Genomic DNA, 25555 nt, shown 5'->3' with positions numbered 1-25555 from the left:
ATCTGCACTCAGAGTGCAGAATGGTGGGAAGATGACCTGCATAAGGCATGATCTGGTTTTATTAGTCCTGCAAGTCTTTAGTAAAAGACACGTCATCCATCTCATGATAGACCATTAAAATCATGAGTGCTTATATCCTGTCAGCCCATACAAACCAGCTTTACTGCTCATTCTGTGGCATGTAGAGCTGCTTCTGTTATGAGTTTACTTCAATGAAACGAGGAAAATGATAGCTGCTGTTCCATCTGTCAAAGATATGTACAATTAGAAAGCTGTCAGGTGAAATTTCAGGATAAATCTAAATTGCACTCAGACATTTACAGGTGACCTTTATTTGCCCCTTTCTAAACTTTTGAATGAACACGTCCATCCGTTCAGTGTTTCAGTTCTTTTTGCACAACTTGATGTTCTCCGACAAGGAACTTAAAGGCAAAGTTCATAACATAGGGCTTTGAGCCATGAGTTGAGCAGTAAACTTCCTGGTTCAGATTTAGACGTCATTCAATTCAGTTTATCTGTGTAGCGCAAATTCACAGCAAATATATTGTTGGTCATGAGACGAAGACGACAGCTGGCAGCTTCAGCTACTATAGCTAGAAACAAGAGATCAGTCTTGAAATCTGGATGTAGTGATGGACTCAGACCTGAACATTCAGAGACACATAAAGACAGTTACAAAGTCAGCCTTCTATCACCTGAATAACATTTACAGGATTAAAGAACTAATGTGTCGGTAAGATCTAGAGAAACTCATCCATGTTTTTATCTTTGGCCTCATTAATTATTGCAACAGTGTCCTCATAGGTCTGCCTGGCACATAACAAAATGTAATGTTTGTTATTAGTTTTCCCAACTGTTGACTATATGATGTCTTTCTGAGGTTTTTTATGTTTTCACAAATCGATGTAAAGCACTTTGAACTACCATGTTGATGAAATATGCTGTACAAATAAACTTGATATGCTGATTGATTGGTTTTGCCTCCAGATTTGATGTTATCTTTTTTATTTTTCTCTCAAGTCTTATGATTCTCTCTCATTTTTCCACAAAAAAAAAATTTCCCATGGCCTTAATAGATCAATTCTAATCTTGTTGGTATTTTCCTTTAAAGTATACTTGGGGAAGCACATCTACTGTCACCTAAACTGACCCAGGAAGGTCACAGCTGCAAGGACAGTGTGTCTGGATGCATATGCACGTGTGTGTGTGGGGGCGTGTGCGTGTGTGTATTTGTTATAGCTGAAAACACTGTAGAGAAAACACTCTCCCCAGGGCTTGGCGAATGGCTGGAGGGCTCCGCTTGACAACACTGATAACCAACATCAGCTGCTCTGCCAATAAACCTAAAGCATTACACAGACACACACACACACGCACAGTTGGATGCTCAGATTCAGACACAATGTGTGAATTTCAGCGAGGTGGAGGGAGAAACAGATGTCACAGCGAAACTGGGAGGATCGTCATGCTGAGTCCTCCAGGCTAACACGCACAGAAACAAACAGAGGAGCTCTGCAGAGAACACACACTCTCAGTCTCTGTCTCCTCTTTGATGTCAGGCTAACATGTGGCACAACGACAAAGCAGGAGTCTCAGGGCAAGTCGGCGCTGCGTTCACAAAATCAAGGTAGACCTGCTCAGTGGAATAAACAACAGGAAAAGTGCTGCTGCAGGACGGAAAGCTATGCTATTCAGAAAACATGGCCGACACATACAGCAGGGTGGCCGCACATCAAGTCTTAAAAAGTCTTAAATTCATGTATCTAAAATGATGGCTTTAAAATGTCTGGCCTTCAATATGTTAATCACAAGTCTTAAACTTTGACTTGACTAGGCCTGTGACGATAACGGGTTTTGCTGGACGATAACTTGTCTCAGAAGTTATTGCGATAAATGATAATATTGCTGTTTTGAGACCATTTTCAAGTAATACAAAGTATATGACATAATGCAAGAACACATTCTCAAAGATCAATAAGCTTTAAATTCTAATGAACATTTAATGTTGGAACTGTAAGACTTTTTAAATATACAAAATAAATAAACAACAAATAAAATTAATTGTAAAACAAAATTGTCCTTCAAAAAAAGGGCTGGTTGAGACCAAACTGCCAGATTGAAGACTTTTATCATCCAGTTATTAGTAGAAAGAGAGAAAAGAGAAAGGATTAATCATGCAAATAAAAATTATCGAGCTCGTTTTAATTTCTCATGAGATTTATTAATTTACTGATAATTGGGACAGGCTTAGTCTTGACAGGACTATTTAAAGTCGTATATTCTACGTAGGTTTTTCTTCTCGTGGGACTTTTGTCAGCTAAAAGGTTCTCAGACGTCTCTATTGTGTGACTCGAGATGGTTGAGGCCAACAGTAATTCATTCCTAACATAGCCTGCTAACGTATGTTAGCTATATGCTAAAAGACATATAACTAGATATATGTCTTTTAGCATCTGTCATGGGTAAGTCCACATTTATCGCCATTTGTCTGGACAAAGTTCATACATTTCTGTGGAGATATAGATATGAAATTCTATTCATAATATTCTTAAATAGTCTTAAGTCTGAGGTGAGCTGCAGAAATCTTGTATAGGAAGATATTTAACATTGAACATGTTCAGTTTATCATTGAGCCGCAGAGTTGTAGGAAGCTTAATGCCAACGATATGAAGCTTACCTTCCTCAGCAGGTTGCAGATCCTCTCAATGTTTCTGAGTCGCTCCCTCTGTAAAAGAAAACAATAAAACAGAAAAACAGATGTTCATGTTCCTTTAATGAAAATGTTAACGTGCTGCGAAAACAGCAGCGTCACATGTACAGACATATTCAATAAATTAAACTCCTGTTCAGAAGAAGCTCATTAGCCAGATTAAAAGTACCTTTAATAGGTAGTCTTTTCATTATGGTTACATTCCTGTATGAAAAATGCTTTTTATTATTAGTCTGATGCAATATTTGAACTTTAGAAGTCCTGTTTTTATTTACTGTAAGCAGAAAATTATCATAATTAACAGAAGTCAAGACTTTCAAACATGATGTGTTTCAGTTTGTTATAAAGGTCCAGAAATAAACTGACTTTTCAATCATGTTGTATTTTATTTAATGGATCTGTAGGTGAAAGTGTCATAATTATGATACATATCTACCTACTGTAGGTCTAAATATGATTACAGGTTAAAGAAAAATCCTGTGGATGTTCTGACCCCTCTAAAGACACCAAATCACATAGAAATCACTGTACAGTAATTTTATTTTATTTATTTACAAAAAAAAAGGCAAAGCCACAATGCAGAGGGAGCAGGTAGAAAAACTAAGTACCCCTCGTTATTTAGAACAGAGGATCTAAAACTCCATGTTCACAATCTAAATCGGATGCTTCAACAAATAAAAGAGAGTTCAAACTTTACACAATCTGTTATTTTTACCACGTAAACATGAGAATATGGAATAACAGAACATGGTGAAGCAGCATTCTGCTTCTATGCACCACAAATCTGGAACAAACTTCCAGAAAACTGTAAAACAGCCAAAACACTGAGATCCTTTAAAACCAGACTAGAAAACCCAGCTGTTTAGAGTTGCTCCTGACTCAGAATCACTGGAACATTGACCAACATATCTGATGTGTAATGATGCCGTTGATGATGGCAATGTGTCTGTTACTGGTTTCACAAATGATAACTGCATGATAGTTTTTATCACATTTTTTATGTTTCTATGATGTAAAGCACTTTGAACTACCTCGTTGCTAAAATGTGTAACACAAATAAACTTGGCTGATTGATTGATTCATAGAAGCAGTACAAATATCTCTTAAGTAAAAATGATTTAATTTTACTGTATAATCTGGCCTGAACTTGTTTTTTTCCCCATCTTGTTAAACATTACATGTACACAGTAAAGTTTACTGGTTTTCTCTCTGGCACTAGAAGCTGCTGCTGTTCTCTGGACAGCAGTTATATTTGAATACTTGAGTGATCTCTCCTCGTGTGCCGAAGTGTACAATGCTGAAGTCATGAACAGGCACCATTTCACAAGAGCTTTCAACCCACTAAAATATTAACTAATTCCTATTGATAATGTAACCTGACTTTTGAGTGACAGAGCGGCACGTTTCCCATGGCGGCGTGCAAAACTCCACAACTCTGTCACCTTATGAATCATATATTCATTTGAGCGTGGGGCCGTTAGAGCTCCTCCTCATCAAACAACAGAGGGTCCGGGGGAAACGTGAAGAAATGGAAGAACATCAAAGAAACCGTGTCTAACGCTTCTCTGCGTCGGAACAACACAAGAAAATAGGATTAAAATGCAGAAAATGGAACTGCTAATATAATTAGGCAGAGAGCTGTGTATGGATATGAGTTTATGAGTTTTGCTTCTTTGAGATTCTGTCTTTAGAAAGATGCTTCCTGCCAGAGGCTGTATATGTACACATCTATTTATAAACCTGCTTACAGAAATATTAGCGAAAAGGATTAAAATAAACAATAAAGACCATTCTATACAATCATTTGTATAGAATGTGAATGTAATAAGTAACTAAGATTAGTTTATGGACACCAAAACTATCCATCAAAGCAATCCATCTGTTTTTATAGTTTTCTGTGTTCAACATGTCTTAATGTAAATATAGTGAAAACCCAAGAGAAGGGAGTGCTAATTAAACCTCCACTTTTTATGTAATATGTATGTAAGTTTTATTAAAAGAAACATATTTCTTACATATTTGATAAACTGTCACCATGACATGACAGTAGAAAGTGAGACAGGTAATCTGTGAAAAAATCCAGGTTCCTCTGGCTCCTCCCGGTGGTTCTACTGCCACCTACAGAAATGCACCGCTCTGCCAGAAACAACCAATCAGAGCCAGGAGGTTGATTTTCTAGACATTTTACGCTTGCATTGATAAACATGAAGCTAAGCTACAATCAACTTTTCAGAAAAGATAAAAATCTCAGTAGCATCATTGCTGCAGCTCTCAGCATCAAGTGAGGGTGAAACAATAAAGAGGGAAAAGGTTAATGAGAGGTAAGTGGTTAGAAAAGAGGATTAGAGGGAAGATAAGGGAGGTAAAAAATCTCAAAAGCTCGCCATTAGAAGATGGCAGCAAAAAGTGGCATCTTATTGCCACCGGGTCTCCATAGCAACCATTTATTAAAGGTCTTTTAACAAGTCTTTACCAGCTGTGCCAAATACTGGGGAGGATGCTGTGTGGAGAGGCTCAAACATCAAATCACGTCTCAATACACAGCAGAGCAGCAAATTAAATGTCTAAAAACAAAACAGTGAAATTAATGCTTGACTAACCCAATAGAAATATCAAAAAAGCATTAATAAGAGACCATATGATGGCGCTGCCTCGTTAAAGAGAACAGATAATGAGGACTAATGAGAGTTGAGGGTCTTTATCCAAAGATAAGTGGCTGATAAGGACATGAGTTTGTTCAGGTTGGGTTTCAGTCTGACTTTAGCTAGGCGGGTGTCGAGCATTTCATCAAGACCTGGAAGTTCTGCGTCAGACAGTTTCCACTGACCACTTAATTGCGCAATTTGACATATTAATTTGAAAATGAATTTATTTTCAAATTTATTTTGAAAATAAATTTTTTTTAGAGCTCATCACCTCTAGGATGAGGTGGTTTTTCAGCCGTATTGAAATTGGTTTATTTCACAAAACTACAATGGAAACACATTATTTGCATTGCAGAAGTCACAAGATCAACAACCGGATGTTACTACTGGTGAAAACCACAAAGAAGATGACAGGAAGTAGCGGGAGGATCACGAAGAAGCTCATTCACATGTGATTTTAATTGCGTTTCTTTTTTAATGGAAACAACGCAATTGTGGAATTGTGGGGGTTTTTTCAATATTAGCGGAATATTTACACAGCTTTGTGCTCATTTATAATGGAAATGCAGCTACTGTTGATAGAACTGTTCTATTGGCAGAACTTTGTGCCATCAGAAACTGAATTTGAATGAGTTCCATTGGACGTTGCATTACCAAATCTGAATTGTTCAACTTGAATAAATGCTTTTATAAATGGAATCAGAATTAGCATAACTTGAAATCGAGTCTACTGCTTTAGAAATGAGTGTCACTAAATGAAAAATTTTTCATATTTTGAAACTGAATGTATTTGCTTTGAAGCTGTATTTCATCCGAGTGAAAATTCTAGTCAGCCCAATAGCAACTTTCAGTATCAGTTCTCATCATTCAATTTCAGTTCTGAAATTCAAATTCAATTCTTAAATTCATTTATTTGGGTCAGACATCTTTGAGATAGTCAGAGTAATAAAGTGAAGATAATAGAACTTTGTTGTACTTTAGCGAAACTGGTAGCCACTGGCCGTGGTACGGATCCTGTCCTAAAAATATGATGGATCTAGGTTGATCGACCTGAAGTTTCTGTAAAAGATTTTCATAGACATCCAGTTTTTGCATGGGGCCCATTTCTGTTAGTTATGTGGGGGCCGTTAGGCTGAATGACTTTCAAAATGCTGCTCAGTAATTGATCTCCAAACTAGCCTGAAGAGCGTAGACGAGGTGGAAACATTAGATCGACCTTCAATTATCCAGGCAGGACAATTTAAGAGCAAATTTAGCAGAGCTGCCTTATACCAGCTTGGACAATGAAGCCCTGATGACGAAGCGTTGGTGGATGTCCTTCGATGTTAACAGCTGTGAAATCAATTTCCCATAAAAGACTGGGAGTTAAGCTGGGAGGACAGCCATGAGTCCATCAGAGGACACACAGTGAGCAGTTGTGACTGGGTGCTTGCCCCATAAAGATGTCCCAAACTTACCCCAGGAAAAACGTTTGAATGTAAAGAATCTTGTATCTTTATAACTGGAGTTGCACTGATCCCACATTAATATCTGTATTGGTTCTGATATTGAAAAAATATTCTAGATCAGGCATTGGTGACAATGTGCCCAATCCATAAGGGCAGATCTATTAATTCTAATTCTACGCTTTGTGCTCTGAGCGACGTCATGCTTTATTAATTACTTTACATTATATTAAAATTCCTAATTCCACTTTCTGGACCATTTAAAAGAAGGTTTGTTGCAGTTTATTTTTACATGTTTGACCAAAGGTAGCCAACCTTTTGTTTAAACCAGTTTCTTTATTATTTATTTTCCATTGGCTGTTATCCTCCTAATTACACTAACTGAAATAATTTAGGCTGTTTTTACATGTTTGACTAAGCTTGTGAAGATATTGGCGTATTTAGGTGTGCAATACTGGTACAGTTTTATCAGATAATTCTTTTATGTCAGAGTTTTAAAAAAGAAATGATTTAAGTCAATCCATCTGTTTTTCTGTATCAGTATCGGCCGATACTAAACCTTAGATATCTGTATCGAAAGTGAACAGATACCGATTTTTACAGATTCAGGTAGGATCGGTCCATCCTTAACTCCAGGTTTGTAGAATCCAGGCATGCAGGCTGCTTTCACCATCAGTGGTGAAACAAAGAAAGTGGCTTTCAAGCACTCATTGAATTCCAGCATGATTCCAGAATAAATGCCATCTGTGCATTTTTTTTATAAAATCTCTTTGCTACTGAATATCCCATGGTCAGCTGTTAGCGAAAGCTTTTGGGAACGACATCTGAGCTATAAAGTGGGTAGACCTTGTAAAATTACAGAGTGGGGTCAGTGAATAATGATGTTCATAAGGTACAGAGGTCCCCAAGTTTCTGAAGAGTTAATAGAGTCAAAACTCTTTACGAGTTTTTTGTGTGTGTGTGTGTGGTTTTGGGAACTGACGGTCTAATGGGACAACCCAACCGCTTCCTCCTCTGTCCGACCGTTACTTCTGCCACCCAAAGGATTAGAAGGCACAAAGTTAAAAATATTATCAATCACAATATGACAACATCGTCCATTAGATTCAGTTGGTGTTCACTAAAGGCTGCTAATATTTTCAAAATGCTGTATGTACACTGATAGAGTTAAGAGCTATTCTTTCTTCCTCTGACATTATTTTCAAAGACTTAAATGATGTTGAACAAGCTAACCTTGAGTCTCCTTCCCACACTAACAACTGAAGAGAAATTTCATCGGTACCACAGACAAATAGATAAAACATACTTATTGAAAGAAATCATTTTTATTGCAATAAATGTTTTTCAACAAAAAGTAATCAAAAGGTGTACCTCATATTTCAACATGCAATAACTTACATGAAGAGTTGTCATAAATGTCTATGTTTTTCAGGTAGGACTGTATCATCCTCATTTGTTTCGTTCATACAGGTTTGGCTGTATAAACTTTGGGAAGAAAATAAAACAGAAGTTAAGCTTGAATTACAATTCCAACTAATAGCAACTTCATGAAAATGTCTTTCAGGGCTAGGAAGTTCAGGGCTACATCTTCAACCTACTGCAGCGGTGAGGAACAGGAAAAGGAGGGGTTCGGGAATCTTGAGAGATGGAGGGAAAGAAAAGTTCAAGCAAAGGAAAATTAGATGAAACCTTTTGTACCCGTTTCCCCTGCAGGATTCTTTGATGCATTCTCTATTGCATAATGATATGCAAATATGACAAAATATGAAAGTGCTTCTGAGTGGGGGGAAATCTGTCTAATGCACTGCTGTCAGACTTTTGAAACACCTTTCCAGCTGACTAATTTGGCTATGTCTCTTCAAAAATCCTTCTTCAGCCAGGTCTTCCTCTGCCTGACTACCTGCTTCCTTCTTCAATTTAATGTTCACCCAAGTTCCCATTTTTTCTGTCAGTTTTACTCCCTCTCTAATGTTTCTGTCCTCCTTTTTCTGCTCATCCCCAAAGACATCTAGAAGTCATTACGCCACAGAAACTGTACTTTGCAGACCTCTTAAGTCAAAGTCACCTTCAGACCAACTGCTGGTACTTTGTGATGCATTATTGAGTTAGTAAAAGCCCATAAGACTCAAAGGAGAAGAATTTAGATGCGGAATCTTAAACAACTTTAACTTCTCCGCATTGTTTCTAGACAGTTTTAAAGGTGAAAGCAAACTTTTGAAGCGACACAAAAAAGATTTGTAGAACAACTTGCTTGTGTGACTTACCAGAGCATTTTAAATGACACAAAAAGCAGGAGAAAATAAGATTTTGCTTACACAACCACGCAGTAATGTCATTTCCAAAGTCAAGAAGTTTAAATCACCCACTACTACTTCACTTCCTGTCATCTCCCTGTACTGTCACTCTACTTTACTGTCATACAAGATGAGCAAGGCATGCAAAGGACAGTCAATAATCTGGCATCCATAATGTGAATGGCAACTGGTTGTGGCTTTTACAGATATTTGATCACTTCTCTTGGCAGAATTGGTAGACATCATTTAAATTTTTTTATTTCTGTGCACAGATTCAGCTATCATTCTTAGTCCATGTTTTTTAAGCATTACATAGGAAGCACATTCAAAAAGCTCTACGTTCAGGCAAGACAAAGACTGAGATGTTTCACCACAATAACAAATGTGTTTGGAAGAGTCAAGGTGAAAGAACATTGAACCAACTGTCAGTCATGGTAGATTTGTTTGCTTTGCTATCAATAATGTACGATTACCTCAAACCTTGTCTCAAATCAGCAGTTAGATGGTTGGCACTCAGACACAGTTGGGTTTTCCAAAAGGTCAATGATCTCAAACACACATCAGAACCGGTTTAAGAATAGATAAACCAGGCAAATGGTTAGCTTCTACGAGGTCTCCGACTTCAACTTTAATTCAAACTGTATTGTTAGAGCTGGGCCTGTACTAACCTAGCAACTTAAATGAACTTTGCTAATTCTAATAAGTAGAGTGATTGGATATCCAGCCCCTCCAGGAAATCGGGATGCTACGATCACAACTATTAATACAAAGTCACTTATAATTCGAAAATTTTGCGTGGACTTGCAATTTTCACAAGTAATGACAACATTTCCTCAAATCTGACTACTCACCCTAACAATTTAGCTCTGTTCACTTTTTTCTCCAATTACTGTAACTTGGCTGAAGTTTTACCAATCCTCATAGGCCCCTTCTAACTTAACTTCCCATTTTACGATGTCTCTTGAAAGTCCAACCTGCAAGATGGAAGCATATGTGGTGCTAAATGCTACTATTTGCCCTTTTTTGGCAAAACCATCTTGAGCTGTTCTCTGGAATTTGCTTAGATTTCATGTAAGCTTGAATGACTAATGTGGAATTCTTCCTTTTCACTTTGACAAATCCTCAGGACAGGATTTTAACCCTAACCCTATCCCTGCCAACAAGCCGATGGATCAAGCATTCAGAAACTCGTGATGTGGTGCAGCTCACCTCAACTCAAATCCACTGTGATAAAATGTGAATAAAAATGACAAAAGAATGAACACCTACCGCATGGAGTGGATTGCCTTGATCGATCGGCACCTTAAAGTCGGCCTGGAGCTCGTCAAAAGCCGTTATCTGAGGGAGAAGAAAGGAAGACGTGTTGACTGATCTAATGGGAGGCGAAATGAGGCAGCAAATAACGATTCTCAGAGGGAAAGTACGTCATTATCACCAACGGGCTGCAGAGGATTCATTCACCAAGCTGGACTGCATGTGGTCATATCCTTCATTCTGGACTAACAGCTGGGCTAATGAATGTGGCGTGTGCATGCACCTAAAGAGACATTCTTACTCTCAGGCCAGCTAAATAAAACTCGCTTAGAATCGCTATAGAACCCCATAGCGAAGCACTAGTCAAACAAATACGTAACTTCAGAAGCTGTAGAATTAATTATTAAAGTTCAAATTGATTAAAACTTGCATATAACAGACTTAGAGAATAAGAACATGTTGGATTGGTATCCACCCAGCACCGCGCTGAGCTCATGTATCCAGTGACGACAGATCAACAAACGCATCACATCCGTCTGTGTCACCCTGGCAGCAGCAGATGTGATGGTACTGTAAAAGCAGATGTTGAGGCCAGACGAGCAGAGCCTCAGGAGAGGACTGTTTGTGTGCGTCAGAGAGCAAGAAAGATACTGATGGGAATGATACGAGTGTGTCACTCGCTGTGTTTCACACGTACTTCAACTTGCGTGCACGTGTGTGTGTGTTAAGGAAAAGAAAACTTAAGATGAGCAGGTGTGTGCCACAGAAAGTTCTCCATGCATTCAGAGGTATACGAGCATTGCAGAAGCGGTGGCATGTGTTCAGGGAGATGACAGTTTCACACCAGCATTGGCTTATTTCCCCGGATTCGCCCCCACACTGCAGGATGGCTCTTTACGTGTTATTTCCCAGCGGATCCTAATAGTGATCCTGGCTCATTGCTTGGCTCGATTACAGCGTGTTAGCTTCCCCCCCAGGCTGCTCCTCATGGGCGACCAATATACCCCCCCCCCCCCCCCCCCCCCCACACACACACAGCTTTAAAGTGTTCATCAATCCAAACAGAAAGTGTTTGTGAATGCACAGAAACACACTCTTCTGCAGAGGCAGATGAAAGCATAGCAGAAACATGTGTTTGCCTAGCGTACACATTCTGCTGCACATAAAGGAAATACACAACATACACTGAATGTTCTGTGTCAAAGCTTCAGTCAGTGTGGTATCTTTCAGTCCTTTCTGTCACTCAGTATGTGACTATTATACACCATGACCAAGCTAAGTTTCTAGAAAGTTCCTGGAAAGTCCTTCTGATCAGGATGACTTTGGTTTGCTACAGCCTCATGATGGGTATGGAAAGGTTTTAAAGGGGCTGGAGCCACAATAATTACATTTCCATTAGAAATGCACGCAAATGTTTGTTATTCTGTGGCGGGGTTTTTTTCGACATTAGCTATTCTGCTAATGTCGAAAAAGAAAAACCAACACAATTTCACATTACATTTCTCCAAAAATCACACGCGAATAAGTCTGTTCACATGATAAATTATTCCTGTGACTGATGTAAACGGTTACATGAGATGTGTTCATATTCCAGTCATGGTGCTAGCACTCATCATCTATCAGCCATCAGAAGAGTGGTCGACGGCTTCTTCAGGCGATGGAGCAACAAGCCCTGCCTACTTGGGCGAGGCCACGTATGCAGCATTTTGGGGAAATTGTAGTCGGCCATTTTATAGAAGAGTTATGGATTCAACATTTTAGAATGACACACAACTTGTTATGATCTATGTGATGCTGTGTGAGCTCTGGTGGAACCAGGTACACATTGTCAACCCCCCCTTCCCCCCCCCAATTTAACCATGATCTTTTTACTACTTTCTGACGTCTTCTTTGTGGTTTTTGCCAGTAGTAATTGATCATGTGACTCGTGTGATATGAAAAAAGTGTTTCCATTGCAGTTTTGCAAAATACTTCTACTTCCATACGGCTGAAAAACTCCTCATGTTAGCAAATATCTTTTTATTGAAAAATATGAGTTGTTTTTTTTTTTTAATTGGAGCGTTTCCATTAAACAAATGTATAATTAGAACTTCATTGCACAATTCTACGTTTAATGGAAAGCAGATAGCATCATGCTAAGGCAGCAGCGTAACAAGCACTTGCCCAACAGTCAGTCAAAACAGTCAGTAAAGTCCACAAGATACAGAGAACGCATCAAACGTCACATGTTTAGCCGTGTTTCTGAACTAGATAAAACCACTACAGGCACTACTGCTGCTATTAAATGCAGTAACTTATTATTAGTATTATGAAAAGCCACACCTGGAATCAGTTTCTTAAACCTTCAAACAGACTCAACAGATGTGACTCCATGCAGTCATCAGGATTTTCGTGAGATAAAAACTATTTTATCATTTGGCGTAATGTATAAGTTAGTAGGGCCATATTAAGAAAAAAAAATTTAAAAATGAAGTTACAAGAATAAAGTCTTAGGAGATCTTTGGTCTTGCTGTGAAAAGCATGCAAATTAAAGGTTTGTTTTGTGAGGAGCAGTTAAGCAAACATGCTTTGTAAATTTTAATAATCTACTGAATAACTGTGATTAAAGTGCAGAATTATGTTGAACCTTGAATTTAATCTAAATATTTTCATTGAAACAAATGTGAGATTGATGAGAAACAATTGTTTAATTCATCTACAAATTTACATAATTTAAGCATCTGGATTCCAGTATTTATCCCTGGCTACACTTTTTTTTTTTTTTTTAAACAGACATAAAACACACACACACGATGTGAAAGTGACAGCATGCTAGCAGCCACAGTCTGCACTGAAACGAACTGCTTATGCAGAATTGGTCATGCCAAGAGGAGCCGTGTGCCAGTTTGTTAGTTATTTCTGCAAGCCACTCGCTCCTTCAAAGCAGCCTGTTAGCATCAACATTCCCAGAAAAACAAGACTGGATGGACAAAAATAAAACATAGAAAAATAAAACCACTGTCATTGCCCGTGGATATCCTGCACTTTACAGATTTGAGTCTGTTTATCAAATAAATGCTGCTCATGATTCTGTCTCGGTTGTATAATAAGGGGGTAAATTATGTTACATCCAATTTTCAATTAGAAAAAGTGTTATTGTTTTGTTTTTTTTTTATTATTTTTTTCAACAAAGTTGAAATATCAATGAACAGGACAAATAAAATGAATACATTTTATTTATATACATTTTTGTGAGGTCAGAGAAAGACATTTATTAGAAAATGTTTCTCAGTTACAGCCAGATGGTGAATACTCATATTCATAGCATAATAAGGAAAGCGATGATGTACATGAAAAAGAAAACTGTTTGTGTGACGTAATGTATGGAGAGGCTGAGATTTTTCTTCTAAATCATCCATCAGACCTGTTTCTATATGTTTTCCAGACATATTCCTAAACATTTTAAATATTAGTTTATCAGAAACATTAAAGCCGTTGGTCAAAAACAGGCAAACGTTTGACCTTGTCATAATCTTTCTTTTTTTGTTGTTCTTTTTCTTTCCAAACCACTCCACATTTTAGTGACTCTGTAAATCTTTTTCTAATGCTTAAAACATTGAAAAGTGGTTAGATAAAAGGTTTACATGGATTATTTTATCATTGCTCCGTGGAAACCTGGAAATAAGAGCAGTTACTCTAAAACCTGTCTTCTATTCAAACGACGTCTTCACTCTTTTAGAGGACTGGTTCACGGAAAGGTTTCATTAGCAAACGTCTAATTCAGAAGTATTTTTAAAGTTTCTACTCTTTCTAAATATTTTTTATAGATGGCTTTCAAGTTGGTCTGCATAGTTTACTTTGAGGTGTGTTAGTTTCTCCTAGACCCCCATATTAATACTGTTCTACTGTCTCCTCACCACACTAGATGGACGTCATTTCTTCTGAGGGTGAAACTCGGTTAGTCAGATATGATATTTAGCTTAAAACTGTGGCAAGGCTACACATTGTCAATTGACATTTTTAGAACAAGCCATCTTATCAGTAATATAGTCTTATTTTAATTGATTTTGTGGGTAATGTTAAAATAAAAAACAGAATCATCCGTATCAAGAAAATACCCATGTATTTTAATAAAAGTACTAAATTCCTAAATATAAAAATCCTTGTAGTTTTGATAAGTGTTGTTTGTATTAACATGTTAGTGATATTTGTAACATTGAAACAAAATAAAGGGAAAATGTAACAAACAGAGGGAAAAAGTAGACTTCAGCTGATTTGGCAGAACCAAAAATCCTTTTCAGACCATTAAATATAACAATTAAAGCAACGCACTAACAGTGAACAAACTCAACTATGAATGTTAATCAAGGAAGAAGAAACCAAGAAAGAAGAAAGTCCGCCGTCCTGTGTCAGATTTGCATCCAGGTAGCACACAGAGCCGCCGTGACACATTACAAAAACATCCAGCCCTTTCTTCTTGTGTATTTAAATATATATTTACATCAAATAAAATAATAATTGCTACTGCAGTGTGTAAGCAATCAAAGTTGTAACAAAAGAAACAATGACTTACTAACTGAGTCCTGTCAGAGGAAAGGGCCTTTCAAAAGAACCGGATGGTGCGTGAACGTCACTTCAGTCGTGTGATCACACCCAGATAAACAATCGGGATAAAAGAGTAAATCTTTTTAAACTGCTCACTTCTCCAGCTGGATGTTAATCCTAATTTAATATTTAAATCTAAGAAGCTGCAGACGCGGCAGGTGAAAATAGGAGCGAAGAGAGAAAAATGGCAGTGGAGGAAAAGGAGGGAGGACATAATCCTCAGGTGACTGCACTGTGCCGGGAAACAATGGAAACAATGGAAGGGCAGAGCCAGTGATGGATGAGGAGCTGGCAGAGGTTAATTAACATCTGGATCAATGGTTTGCCAAACCAGCCACACTAACAGTAGCCACTGTTATTCCTGCCAGGAAGTCATTTTCACAACCACATTGGTGATACGTTACAAAATCAGAGCTTTTTTCGATTTGTTTATTAAACTAGTCTATGATTTCATACTTGTAAACTATTAGCTTTTTTTCCATTTTGGCCACAGATACAGGATGAATTCGTTCTCAATTTTTCCCCTCTTAACTAAGCACGTTAAAAATTAGGGTTCAACCTATAAAATGTACATCACAGGTGAAAAAAGGTTCATCCATTTTTCAAACAACTAGAATTTTTTTTGTGGCTTTAAATAAATTCATTTTGTATGGTTGAGTCAGAAAAAGGCTATTCAGATAGTGATGTTTTGATATGGACTGATCTGAAACACTTATAACTACTCTTTGGTAGTCGTCTTGCGATCGGAAGGTTGTAGGTTCAATTCCAGCTTCCACATGTCGATGTGCCTCTGGGCAAAGCACTTAACCCCAAATTGCCTACCGATCTGCATATCGGTGTATAAATGTGTGTGTGTTTGTGAATGCGACTTAGTGAATGTGACTCTAGTGTAAAGCGCTTTGAGTGGTCAAAATGACTGGAAAAGCGCTATATAAGTTCAGTCCATTTACCATTCACAATGTAATGCCTTTTTCAGCCATATTGCTAAATATATGGCAATATGGTTATTGCCATATCCTAGCCTAGGTTATATAGGCTAGGATTTCTTACTAGTTACTTATTAACATATATTAGGGGGATAACTAGTCTTAAAAATGCTCAAATATGAAATAAAACACTTTTTTTAAAATCTTGTATCTTTCAATATACAATAACATGCAATATGCTATGTTTTACTCCAGATTCTCTCCAATTCTTCTAGTAAACGTTGAGTGTTTAACTGATTTCAGTCAGAGCCAAAGACAGTGGCACCAAGAACATTGAATGGAAGGTTGATGGATTGAGCTGCCACTAAAACAGATGTAATTCACCTGAGGACTGTGCAAACACTGACTTTCTACCTCAAAACTAAACAATATTTTCCTCATTTGCCCCCAGTGCTGTCAGAGCCTTCCCACAGAACAGACTGATCGATCTACGGACTTTTTACCTTAAGCTGTCAGAAAACATTGATCCTTCTAACACCAGAGCGTCATTTCAGAACCCCACAAAGGCATAAGTCTTCATACATCTTTTAATTTCTGTCTTTGGAACCATGGTGACATGGAAAACACAATAGATGGATTGAGACGCTTCAGATCAAATGAAAAAACCAGATTCTACAACTAAAGCCTACCTTCAAATGTTACTTCCATTGGGGGAACATAATCCAAATTTCTCTGGTCAGAATGCTCTTTTCTGTCCCTGTAGTCAGTCTCTCCTTTTGTGTCCAGATCAAAACAACCTGTTTCCCTCCATCTTGAGAACACCACAGTCAGTAACAGATCACCGCATGCTGTGGCAGTGACAGGTTTACCGATTATTCATACCACACCTCTGTTGGATTTGACAAGTACAGAGCTCTGTACTTGTCAAAATCTCACTGTGATGCAAACTCAGGCTAATTTCTGAGGAAAAAAACCCCACAAGCACCACAAATATTTATATGGTTCCCTTCATATCTGTGCTGACACAAGCACCAAATCACCCTGTGTGGCACTATCGTCATGCCAATCTGCTAACAAATTCAGAAAATACTTGAGTTGTATTCGGCAGTTAAAGCTATTTAAAGTGCTTTGGTGAGGTGAAATATATTTTTAAAACAAGACAAAAACAACTTGAATGAAATGATAAAAGAAAATAAAGCCTAAATGGTAATGGCGAATGTTTTAAGTTCAAACGTCTCAAATTGAACATTTCACGATGTCCTAGTCATTTTTCTTAGAAGGAATAATTTCAAACTTGAACTTAGTGAAGGGAAGTTTTTCTTTTGCAATATTGTATTGTGATGAATTTCACCATTCTATGAAGGCGCTGTCATTATTATCAAATAACTACAAAAACATTTTAAAAAAATACTTGGTCCATCATGCATCTCTGTTGTTTTATGTTATGGCTGATGGCAGTATTGAGGGAGTATATAAATAAAATAAGGCATATGCAGCTGGTAAACCTCTCAGCCAACTAGTCACATTATCATAGAACCCAACAGCAGAGTGGATGATGCCAGTCTGTCTGTCTGAGATTCATTGGGGATTGTCTGCTGTGCTTCTAGGGTTTAATGACACTGAAGAGCACAACTACGGGCTGCTTTTTTCATACGGGAAGAAAATCGCTGGAGCCGAGCAAGATTGTCAAAGCTCTCGGCTGCGGCTCTCAGCAGAGGTCGCAGTTCACCTCGCATGTAAATTAAAATGCCTACATAATCTCTAATGTCTGTGCTCTCGTTGGGAGTTGTAGCGTTTCATTTTCCTAGAAGGAACAGATTGATTCCATGCTGGTTCGAAGTGTAACATTCAAAGTGTCACTACATCCCGAGGCGTGCTTTTTATTGATATGACAGTTACTATTCCTAATGGACCAATGCGTCCAGCTGAGATGCCAAATGAGCTTGCAATAGCTGGGAGATTTAGCTGCCGCCTCCCTCCTCCCCCAACCAGGACAAAAATATAACGGGATTTCAGAGGAGAAAAGAGTTCAGCTTATTTAATTAAATAGTATGTCTCCCAGTTGATTTGAATCTTCCATGCATCGTCCAAGGAGACTTGTACAGACCAACCATGTTGGGAATTTGGCTTGAACTTCCCAGCATTGGCTAGAATTTGCATACCTGATTAGATTACTTTTTTTGTAAACATATTGCTAGTTAGAGAGGCATAAGCAGTCACACCAACTCTGAGATCAGTGTGCAGTCATGTACTATATGTGCCTGTCATGTATGAGCGCAGTCTGGCTGGGGGCTTGCAACTCAACTTCAGTGGTCAGAGTCATGAATAATGCTCTGCACTGTCACAGCACCAGCTAAGCTTAAATTTAATGAGGTAGAGGGGGAAAGAACCCTTATTAGATAGAGGTAGAAGTAGTGACTGAGCACCGCAGAAATGCCCACCTTTACATTTCAGTTCAATTCAGTGCTGGCTATGTCACAGGAAGGGTTTTCACTGGTATATAGCAGGGTTATGTCTGTGTTGCTGATTTTAACTAGTGTTTTAGATGTGGGCATTTATTGTATCGTTAATCGTTTATTGTGATAAATTTCTTACTATGGCAAGAATTTGATTTACTGTTTTCACGATAGATTCTCATTTTTGATCCTTAAAAACCGCCTAAAACCGTCCATGTTGCCAGGATTATTAGTTTTACTATTTGCCCCACTGTTTGTCCAGAAGTGTACCAATAGATTTTAAAATATGATTAAATGCAGTTACTGTGTGTGGTTTAGTTATGCAAATCACACTTAATTATGTGACTGGTATCATAAAGAAGCATCTTAAAAATGAGAAGTTTTTCCAAGTGCTGCATTTGTGTTTGAGGGACTACGAATGCTGGGAAATGAAGCCACAGCCTATAGTTACCTAAAAAATAATATATACATACTTCTTATCGTCACTTAGGCCTGTCGCGATAAACGATAAATCGATTAATCGTACGATAAATTAAAACTATCGACGTCATTTTAATTATCGGCATTATCGTCTCTTCCGGCCTTTTTCTCTTTCTGTTAATGACACTGAATGAAAAAAGGCTCAACTCCGGTTCTCTCCACTGACTCCTCCCTTCCTCATTTCCTTAATGTAATGCCCAGCACTGTCGGCCGATTGTCGGTCCATTTTCAAAACCTGACAGACCACAAATTAGCCGACAGAAATCCTAGGTAAAACGGTTCGATCGGGTTCGTTCCTGCCGTGTGGTTTCCAACAATGGGCACAGAATAATGGCTACAAGTTCAGTTAACTAATTTTAAAACCAGGCATTAATCAATGCTTTACTACAATCTACCTGCAATGCATGTGGCTAGTGTCAGCTAAAGTCCTGACTGAATGAAAATCATTATAACCTATTTACGTCACGTTAACGAAGAACAGCTGAAAAGTTACCGGGTTTATCAACTGCGGTAGCAATTTCGCTCCAACTCCTCCCCTTGTCATTTCTATATTCTTTGCATGTTGAATAAACATTAATGTTGTTTCCACATATCATCTCCAATGTCCGCTGGACTTCGTGTTGCGCCGTTTCAGCTGTTTGGGATTCCCCTCAGTAATTTCCCCTCAGAAAGTGCAGAGGAGAATCCGCGCTTTCTGATTGGCTACCTGTCACATTCAACAGGCTGCGTTAAAGATCCCAGTCGGGGAAAACCCCTGATTTAGATCTGAGCGGCAACGACGATCTACCGTAACACACCACACAATCTTAGAAAGACCAACGTTTTAAGATTGTTGTAAGGGGAAAAATAGGAACAAAAAACCATGTAGTGTGAACTATTGCATCAGGTAGTCGATGTGCCCATCTTCTCTATTTAAATCTAATTATTACTTTAAGGCAACATAGTACAGACTTCATAATCTGCCCTCTTTTGGTTGAATGCAGTATTTATTTCCACTTTTACTTTATGTTGTTTAGTTGTTTTTTTTTTTCAAGTGTGTTTCTTGTTAATGGAGACTGAGAATCCATTTTATTTTCGGTTTTGGTTGTTTTGTTTATTTTGTTTATCAGTTCCAGTGTTTAGTGTTCTTTTGAAAATAAAGTGCATCTATCTTTGGCAGGAAATCGCATGCATTATTATGTCATTTCCATTAAATCAGTGTAAAAAGGTCTTCAAACAATATTATCGTTCATCGCAATCATTTTTGAGACAATTAATCGCTCAGCAAAATTTGCTATCGTGACAGGCCTATCGTCACTTTTATCATTATCACAGTAGTAACATAAAATATTGTAAAATACCTTAAGTCCAAATTGCCCACCCCATCTGAGAGTTTATAACTATACTGACTCAGTCTGTTTTCACTACCTTTTAAACATGTACTACTGGAATAGTTTGTGTGTAACTCCTCCCTCACAGTATTGCCTTTCTGCGAGACATAGACAAATAAAAAAAAGTATGCATAGGGCATACTAATGTTACTAAGTAGGTCGCCATAAAATATTAAGAACTGGTTGTGACTTGTGGGAACAAAGTAGCAAAGGAGGAAAATAAACAACAGCACTGAAGTGTTGACTGGAAAAGTTACAAAATCCCAAAACGTAGTTAAAACCTCGTTACAAAATACATGAACACAGACCCAAGAAAAAAAAGAATCAAGATAACAATTTGGAGACTTAAAAATACAACAACAAAAAAAAATTCATACTGACATAAAAAAGACATGCAAAACAACCGAAGTCCTGAACTGACAACAAAAGCATAAAAGTTATAACTTGATCACTTCACAGCACTTGGACTTAAAACAATCACAAAAAGACATAAATGATGACAACAATAAGCACAAACTTACCACAGATACAATGTAGCATGTCATCAAGTCAGATTTAAAAGAACCACTGAAACATGCACAAAAATACCATAAGAACAACCCCCAAAAAATCACCAAATTAGATTAAAAACAAAAATCAATAATCAATGAAATGACATAACATGTATTCCTTAGTTTCGGCAACTTTTATGAGTGGTGAATAATTATAAGTGTGAAAAATATTTGAGTAAAGTGAAAGTGCTGTTTCATTATTTCAAATCACTGTACTACACACTGCCTGTTTCTAAAACAATAGATTCTATTCCATTTATTTGCTTGCGATGTTAGCTAAAACACTTCAGTTTCATAGATCTCACTACAGAAGTTTAACTGTCAGAGCAGGAAATAAATTAAAGAGCTGTTACTCATTATGACGAGATACAAAACGAGAAACTTTCTAGTTTTATATCACTATAATGAGAAAGCCTGTCATTTTAACAACATATAAAAATGTGTCCATCAGACAAAGAGGACTTCTGGCAACAACTGGGAGGTGTTGCCATTTAACTCTTATGACCTTTTTCATTTAAATGACAACAATTTTAGGTTTTAGTGACGTATAAATCTAGTTTTATGTCTCGTTAAAAGAAGAAAGTTTCTCATTTTAAAGAGATACTGTATTTATTTCCTAGTTTTGGCATTTAAGTACTTCCGTATGTTAGGAAACTTGAACACAAAAACCTTTCATTCATTTCATTCATACAAGGAAGCAAACATTGTCAGAGATCTCTAGCCAAGTATTACAGCGAAGCTCACAAATCACAACGATCCATGCAGTTAATTACAGCTGGCCCGTAGAGCTTGATCTATGTGATCCGTCTGATAGATGCCCATCTCTGTGAAGCCATTTGTCTTCCTCTTCCTCTTTAGAGACTTTCCTCTCATATTAGCCACTGAAAGAACTTCTAATGGGCTTCAGTCAGGACTGTTCATTACTTGTTCCTATTAACTTTTCTTTGCATGTTCTCCTCCATCTTCTGGTTCTTCTAGAACCTCAGTGGTTCTGAGACTGCAGAACCTCTATCTTCTGGTTCTTCTAGAACTGGTTCTTCTAGAACCAGAAGATAGAAGGAGTTAATTTACACTCCCTCGTTATATTTATAGCTTCATTGCGCCTTGGGCACTTTGACTCAGCATACTTGCTCTTTATAGCAAAGCATTGCTGCCCTAACCTCTCATCCAGGAGGCCAAACGGGAGCAGGAGTCGGTTTGGGTTTTTTCCTTTTCCGTTCCCCTCAGCTCAGGTTTTTGAAACCAGATGAGATCTTGAAGGTTTCCTGCCAAAAGTGACTGATAGGAGTGAAACAGTGGGAATATTTTGGCAGGTGGCTGGTGTTAACGTGCTCACTTGGCTTTGCACAGCCTCTTCCTAATTATGTTTCCTCGCAGTACGGAGCCCCGGCTTATGATTTTTATTTATTATTCTTTATATAATCAGGTAAACCCCGTTGAGATCTAGATCTCATTTTCAAGAGGGACCTGGGCAAAAGATTTGCAATACATAGCAACCTGGTTACAAGATAAAACAATTAATACATATGCACAAGTATAAACATGATGCGCTGCGTCTGTGCAACGTGAATAATGCTTGAAATTTTAATCTGGTTCAGCTAGAAGTATGTGACACTGCATATTCTGGTATCAATCCGATACCAAGGGTCTGTATTGTTGATACTGATACTTTTTATTTAAGCGCAGTATATCAAACTTTGTAATTGTTTGTGGTTTTGTAGTAAGACAGAAAGTGGACAAAGTTTATAGGTGTCTATAAAATACTTCAGTAACATATTAACATGACCTGTACTAATTGTACCTAAATAAAAGTGCAAAAAAATTATCATTTGAGAGCAAATAGAAACAATCTTTTTTTTAAACTCCAAGGTAAAAATAAAACAAAATTTCAATAAGGAATTTGAGATTGAAGTATTTAAAATAGAGCTAAAATTCAAAACACTGACAATTATTTCAATTGAGATTTCTGTGACAGATGGAAGAAATGAAAATGAACAAAGTTCCTGATTAGGAAGTGAGCACACGATTTAAGTGTTTGCATGATTTTTTAGGTGACATATTTTGATGTTCAGTGTTCCATCCATCTATCCATCCATTTTCTAACACACTTGTCCCTAGTGGGGTCAGGAGGGGTGCTGGTGTCTATCTCCAGCTAACGTTCCGGGCGAGAGGCAGGGTCAACCTGAACAAGTCGCCAGTCTGTCGCAGGGAAACAGAGACAGATAGGACACACAACCATGCAAACACAAACACACACATCTAGGGAGAATTTAGAGAGACCAATTAACCTGACAATCATGTTTTTGGACTTTGGGAGGGAGCCGGAGTACCCGGAGAGAACCCACCATGCACAGGGAAAACATGCAAACTCCATGCAGAAATACCCCGGGCTGGGAATCGAACCCAGAACCTTCTGCAAGGCAACAGTGCTACCAACTGCGCCACTGTGTAGCCCATGTTCAATGTTCAAAATTTATAAAAGGAAGTTCTCCATCTATATTAACATAAGATTCATAGTTTTGGACATAATGTTTGAGTTCTTAAAAAAACTTGAAGGGGAAAATCTTGCAAACGTAATGTTCTGTTGAACCACAGCAGCCAGCTGCATTTGTGTATTTAAGTATTTTTATTCACACTTGGTAGCTGATTTCAGATGGGGGTTTTTTTGTTGGCCAAATTTAGCTAACATTTATATTAATTTATTTGTTTTACATTTTCTTTGACACACTAAACGTGTTGTCTGATTTTGTATAAATGTATATGTGAATATATATTTTATTCTGATGACTATATATAAAAGAACATAAAAAAACTGCTTTGAAGTTATACATTTGTTTGGATGAGTTCAATATAAAAAGCTGAAAATGTGGAAAATCATCTGTGATATCATTATTGATATATTAAACAATGTATCGTGATATTTTTTGGCAGTATTGCCCACCTGCACACAGTAGTGTCGATCCAATCCTAATAAAAAATTTGGTGTCGATATTATCGATATTTTGGATCAATCAGCTCTAGCTTCAGCCCTTTTTTTAGACATTTGCCGGCAATCTGAAAGGTGTTGTAGACTCTGTCTGGTCTGTTCTGCAGTTTTCTGCATAATCACCTCCAACTGTGCAGTCACGGTCGTCTCCTCCCCGTACTAAATGTTAATTCAGCTCTGTGAGCAGACACATGGAGCCCCGTCTGAACACCCACACACACACACGCACACCCCCACACACACACACACACACGCCGACACGCCTACACACACACCAACTATTAGCTGGGACTGCTGGGGGATCGGTCATCCCAAGTGCATCAGGCCTGGTGTTGCTTCCACACAAAAGGCCGACTCTGACCCAAATCTGTCTTTACATAAGTCTCTGCATGATGGAGATATTGCTCAAAGAATCCCCCCCCCACCCCCTTTTCCAAATAAATAAATAAATAAGAGATTATTCAAATATCACAATACCAGTGAGTGATGCTGGAGCTCGGGCATGATTAAAGGCAGAAGGGGCAGAGCAGGAGCATGGAGAGATAAAGCTCTACAAGATTTCCTAATTGATCTCGGAGGAAGGCTGTGTAATTGATCTGGCAGACATGGCACAAACCCCGCAGGAACCTCAAACTGGGTCAGAGTACAGTGGCCATATGTGGGGACTACTGTGATGTAATGCTGAATACATATAGAAGGTGAAACAGGTGCGCTGGAACATAAAGACAGTAAACATCTGCCTTTGAAGTGACTAAATGACAGACACCTCCGTAGGCACACCTGCACTTCTCATAACAACAAAGAAAGATAAAAACATTAATAAATAAAAAGATACTTACGTGCCATATTGCGAAGAAGATAAGGGAAACACAGAGGACCAGAGACAGCATGTAGCAGAAAGCAGCAAAAGTGAACATAATTAACGGGGGAAACCGTGGAGAAATTTCCAAGGAAGCACGAGCCCGCTGATGAACATCTAAAACCGAGGAAAAGAAGGGGAGCGAAGCGACGGGGGGAAAGTTCTCACGGCGCCGTGGACACCATGACTTCGCGGAGAGCTCTCCAGACGGCCAGCCGCGCGTCCACTCAATCTTCAGCCGCTCTCAGACCAGCGCCCCCCGCCGCATGGCAGTGTCCGCAAGTCCTGGCGAGGCGACCGTGGAATCGCAGCGACGGCCGGCTGACGAGGGGGAACAATCATCAGTGACGTGAAGCGAATGTGCGGGTAATCCATTCATTGAGCGGCGGCTGAAGGCGGCCAGCCGGAGCCTGCTCTGAGCTGAGCTGCGGCAGTGTCATGTGAGGCTGCTCCGCTCGGGCGCTCCGTGCGTAAAAGCTCACTCTCTTTCTCTCTCTCTTTTTCGCGGCGCGCGGGCAGATAAACAGCAACGTCCGCGTGCGGAACTGTGAACAGGTGGAAATAAAAGAGCAGCACCTGCTCCGCGTGCGCGTGCTGCAGAGCCTTTCTTTAAATCTGCAAATTAGCGGCTGATTTTGTGTGTGTTTGTGTGTGAATGCTTATTTCTTCCCTGCGTAAAGACGTGCGGTCGCGTGCCTTAGTGTCTTTTGATCTCAGGGATTAAAAACAACTGAGTTAATTATTTTTTTGAAGGAGACCTGACAGATTGCTCCTAAACATTTACGTCCAGGTGTTGGCTTTTCAAAAAACTCCATGTTACCGCAGAGTCAAAGACTCATCCAAATAAAACTAAATGTTAGGTGAAAGAAATGATCAATTGCAGCAAAAAAATTGTAATATGGACTGAAACCAACCTTATGAATTAATTTAACCAATATTTTTAAGGACGTCTGAACCGCATAGGGCTTTAAAGAAACATGTGATATTATTGCCAC

The 25555-nt window shown here is 38.4% G+C and overlaps 1 protein-coding gene across 3 annotated transcripts in view; it reads right to left on the bottom strand.

Annotated features, from left to right (window-relative positions):
• cnih3 (cornichon family AMPA receptor auxiliary protein 3) overlaps positions 1–25307 on the bottom strand; it is a 58210-nt gene extending 32903 nt beyond the window's left edge. For all 3 annotated transcript variants that reach the window (XR_004342192.1, XM_032585513.1, XM_032585514.1), the window contains exons 1-3: positions 24541–25307; positions 10364–10432; positions 2678–2725 (exon numbers count right to left, since the gene is read on the bottom strand). Coding sequence is in view for 2 of the 3 variants with exons in the window: in XM_032585513.1 (XP_032441404.1) it covers positions 2678–2725; positions 10364–10432; positions 24541–24618 (195 nt within the window). In the remaining variant the exon portion in view is untranslated. The remainder of the gene's footprint in view (positions 1–2677; positions 2726–10363; positions 10433–24540) is intronic.
• Between the last annotated feature and the right edge of the window lie 248 nt (positions 25308–25555).

The sequence above is a fragment of the Xiphophorus hellerii genome, chromosome 15, assembly GCF_003331165.1.
Source record: "Xiphophorus hellerii strain 12219 chromosome 15, Xiphophorus_hellerii-4.1, whole genome shotgun sequence".
Classification (NCBI taxonomy): Eukaryota; Metazoa; Chordata; class Actinopteri; order Cyprinodontiformes; family Poeciliidae; genus Xiphophorus; species Xiphophorus hellerii.
This window is presented reverse-complemented; position numbering and strand designations above follow the sequence as displayed.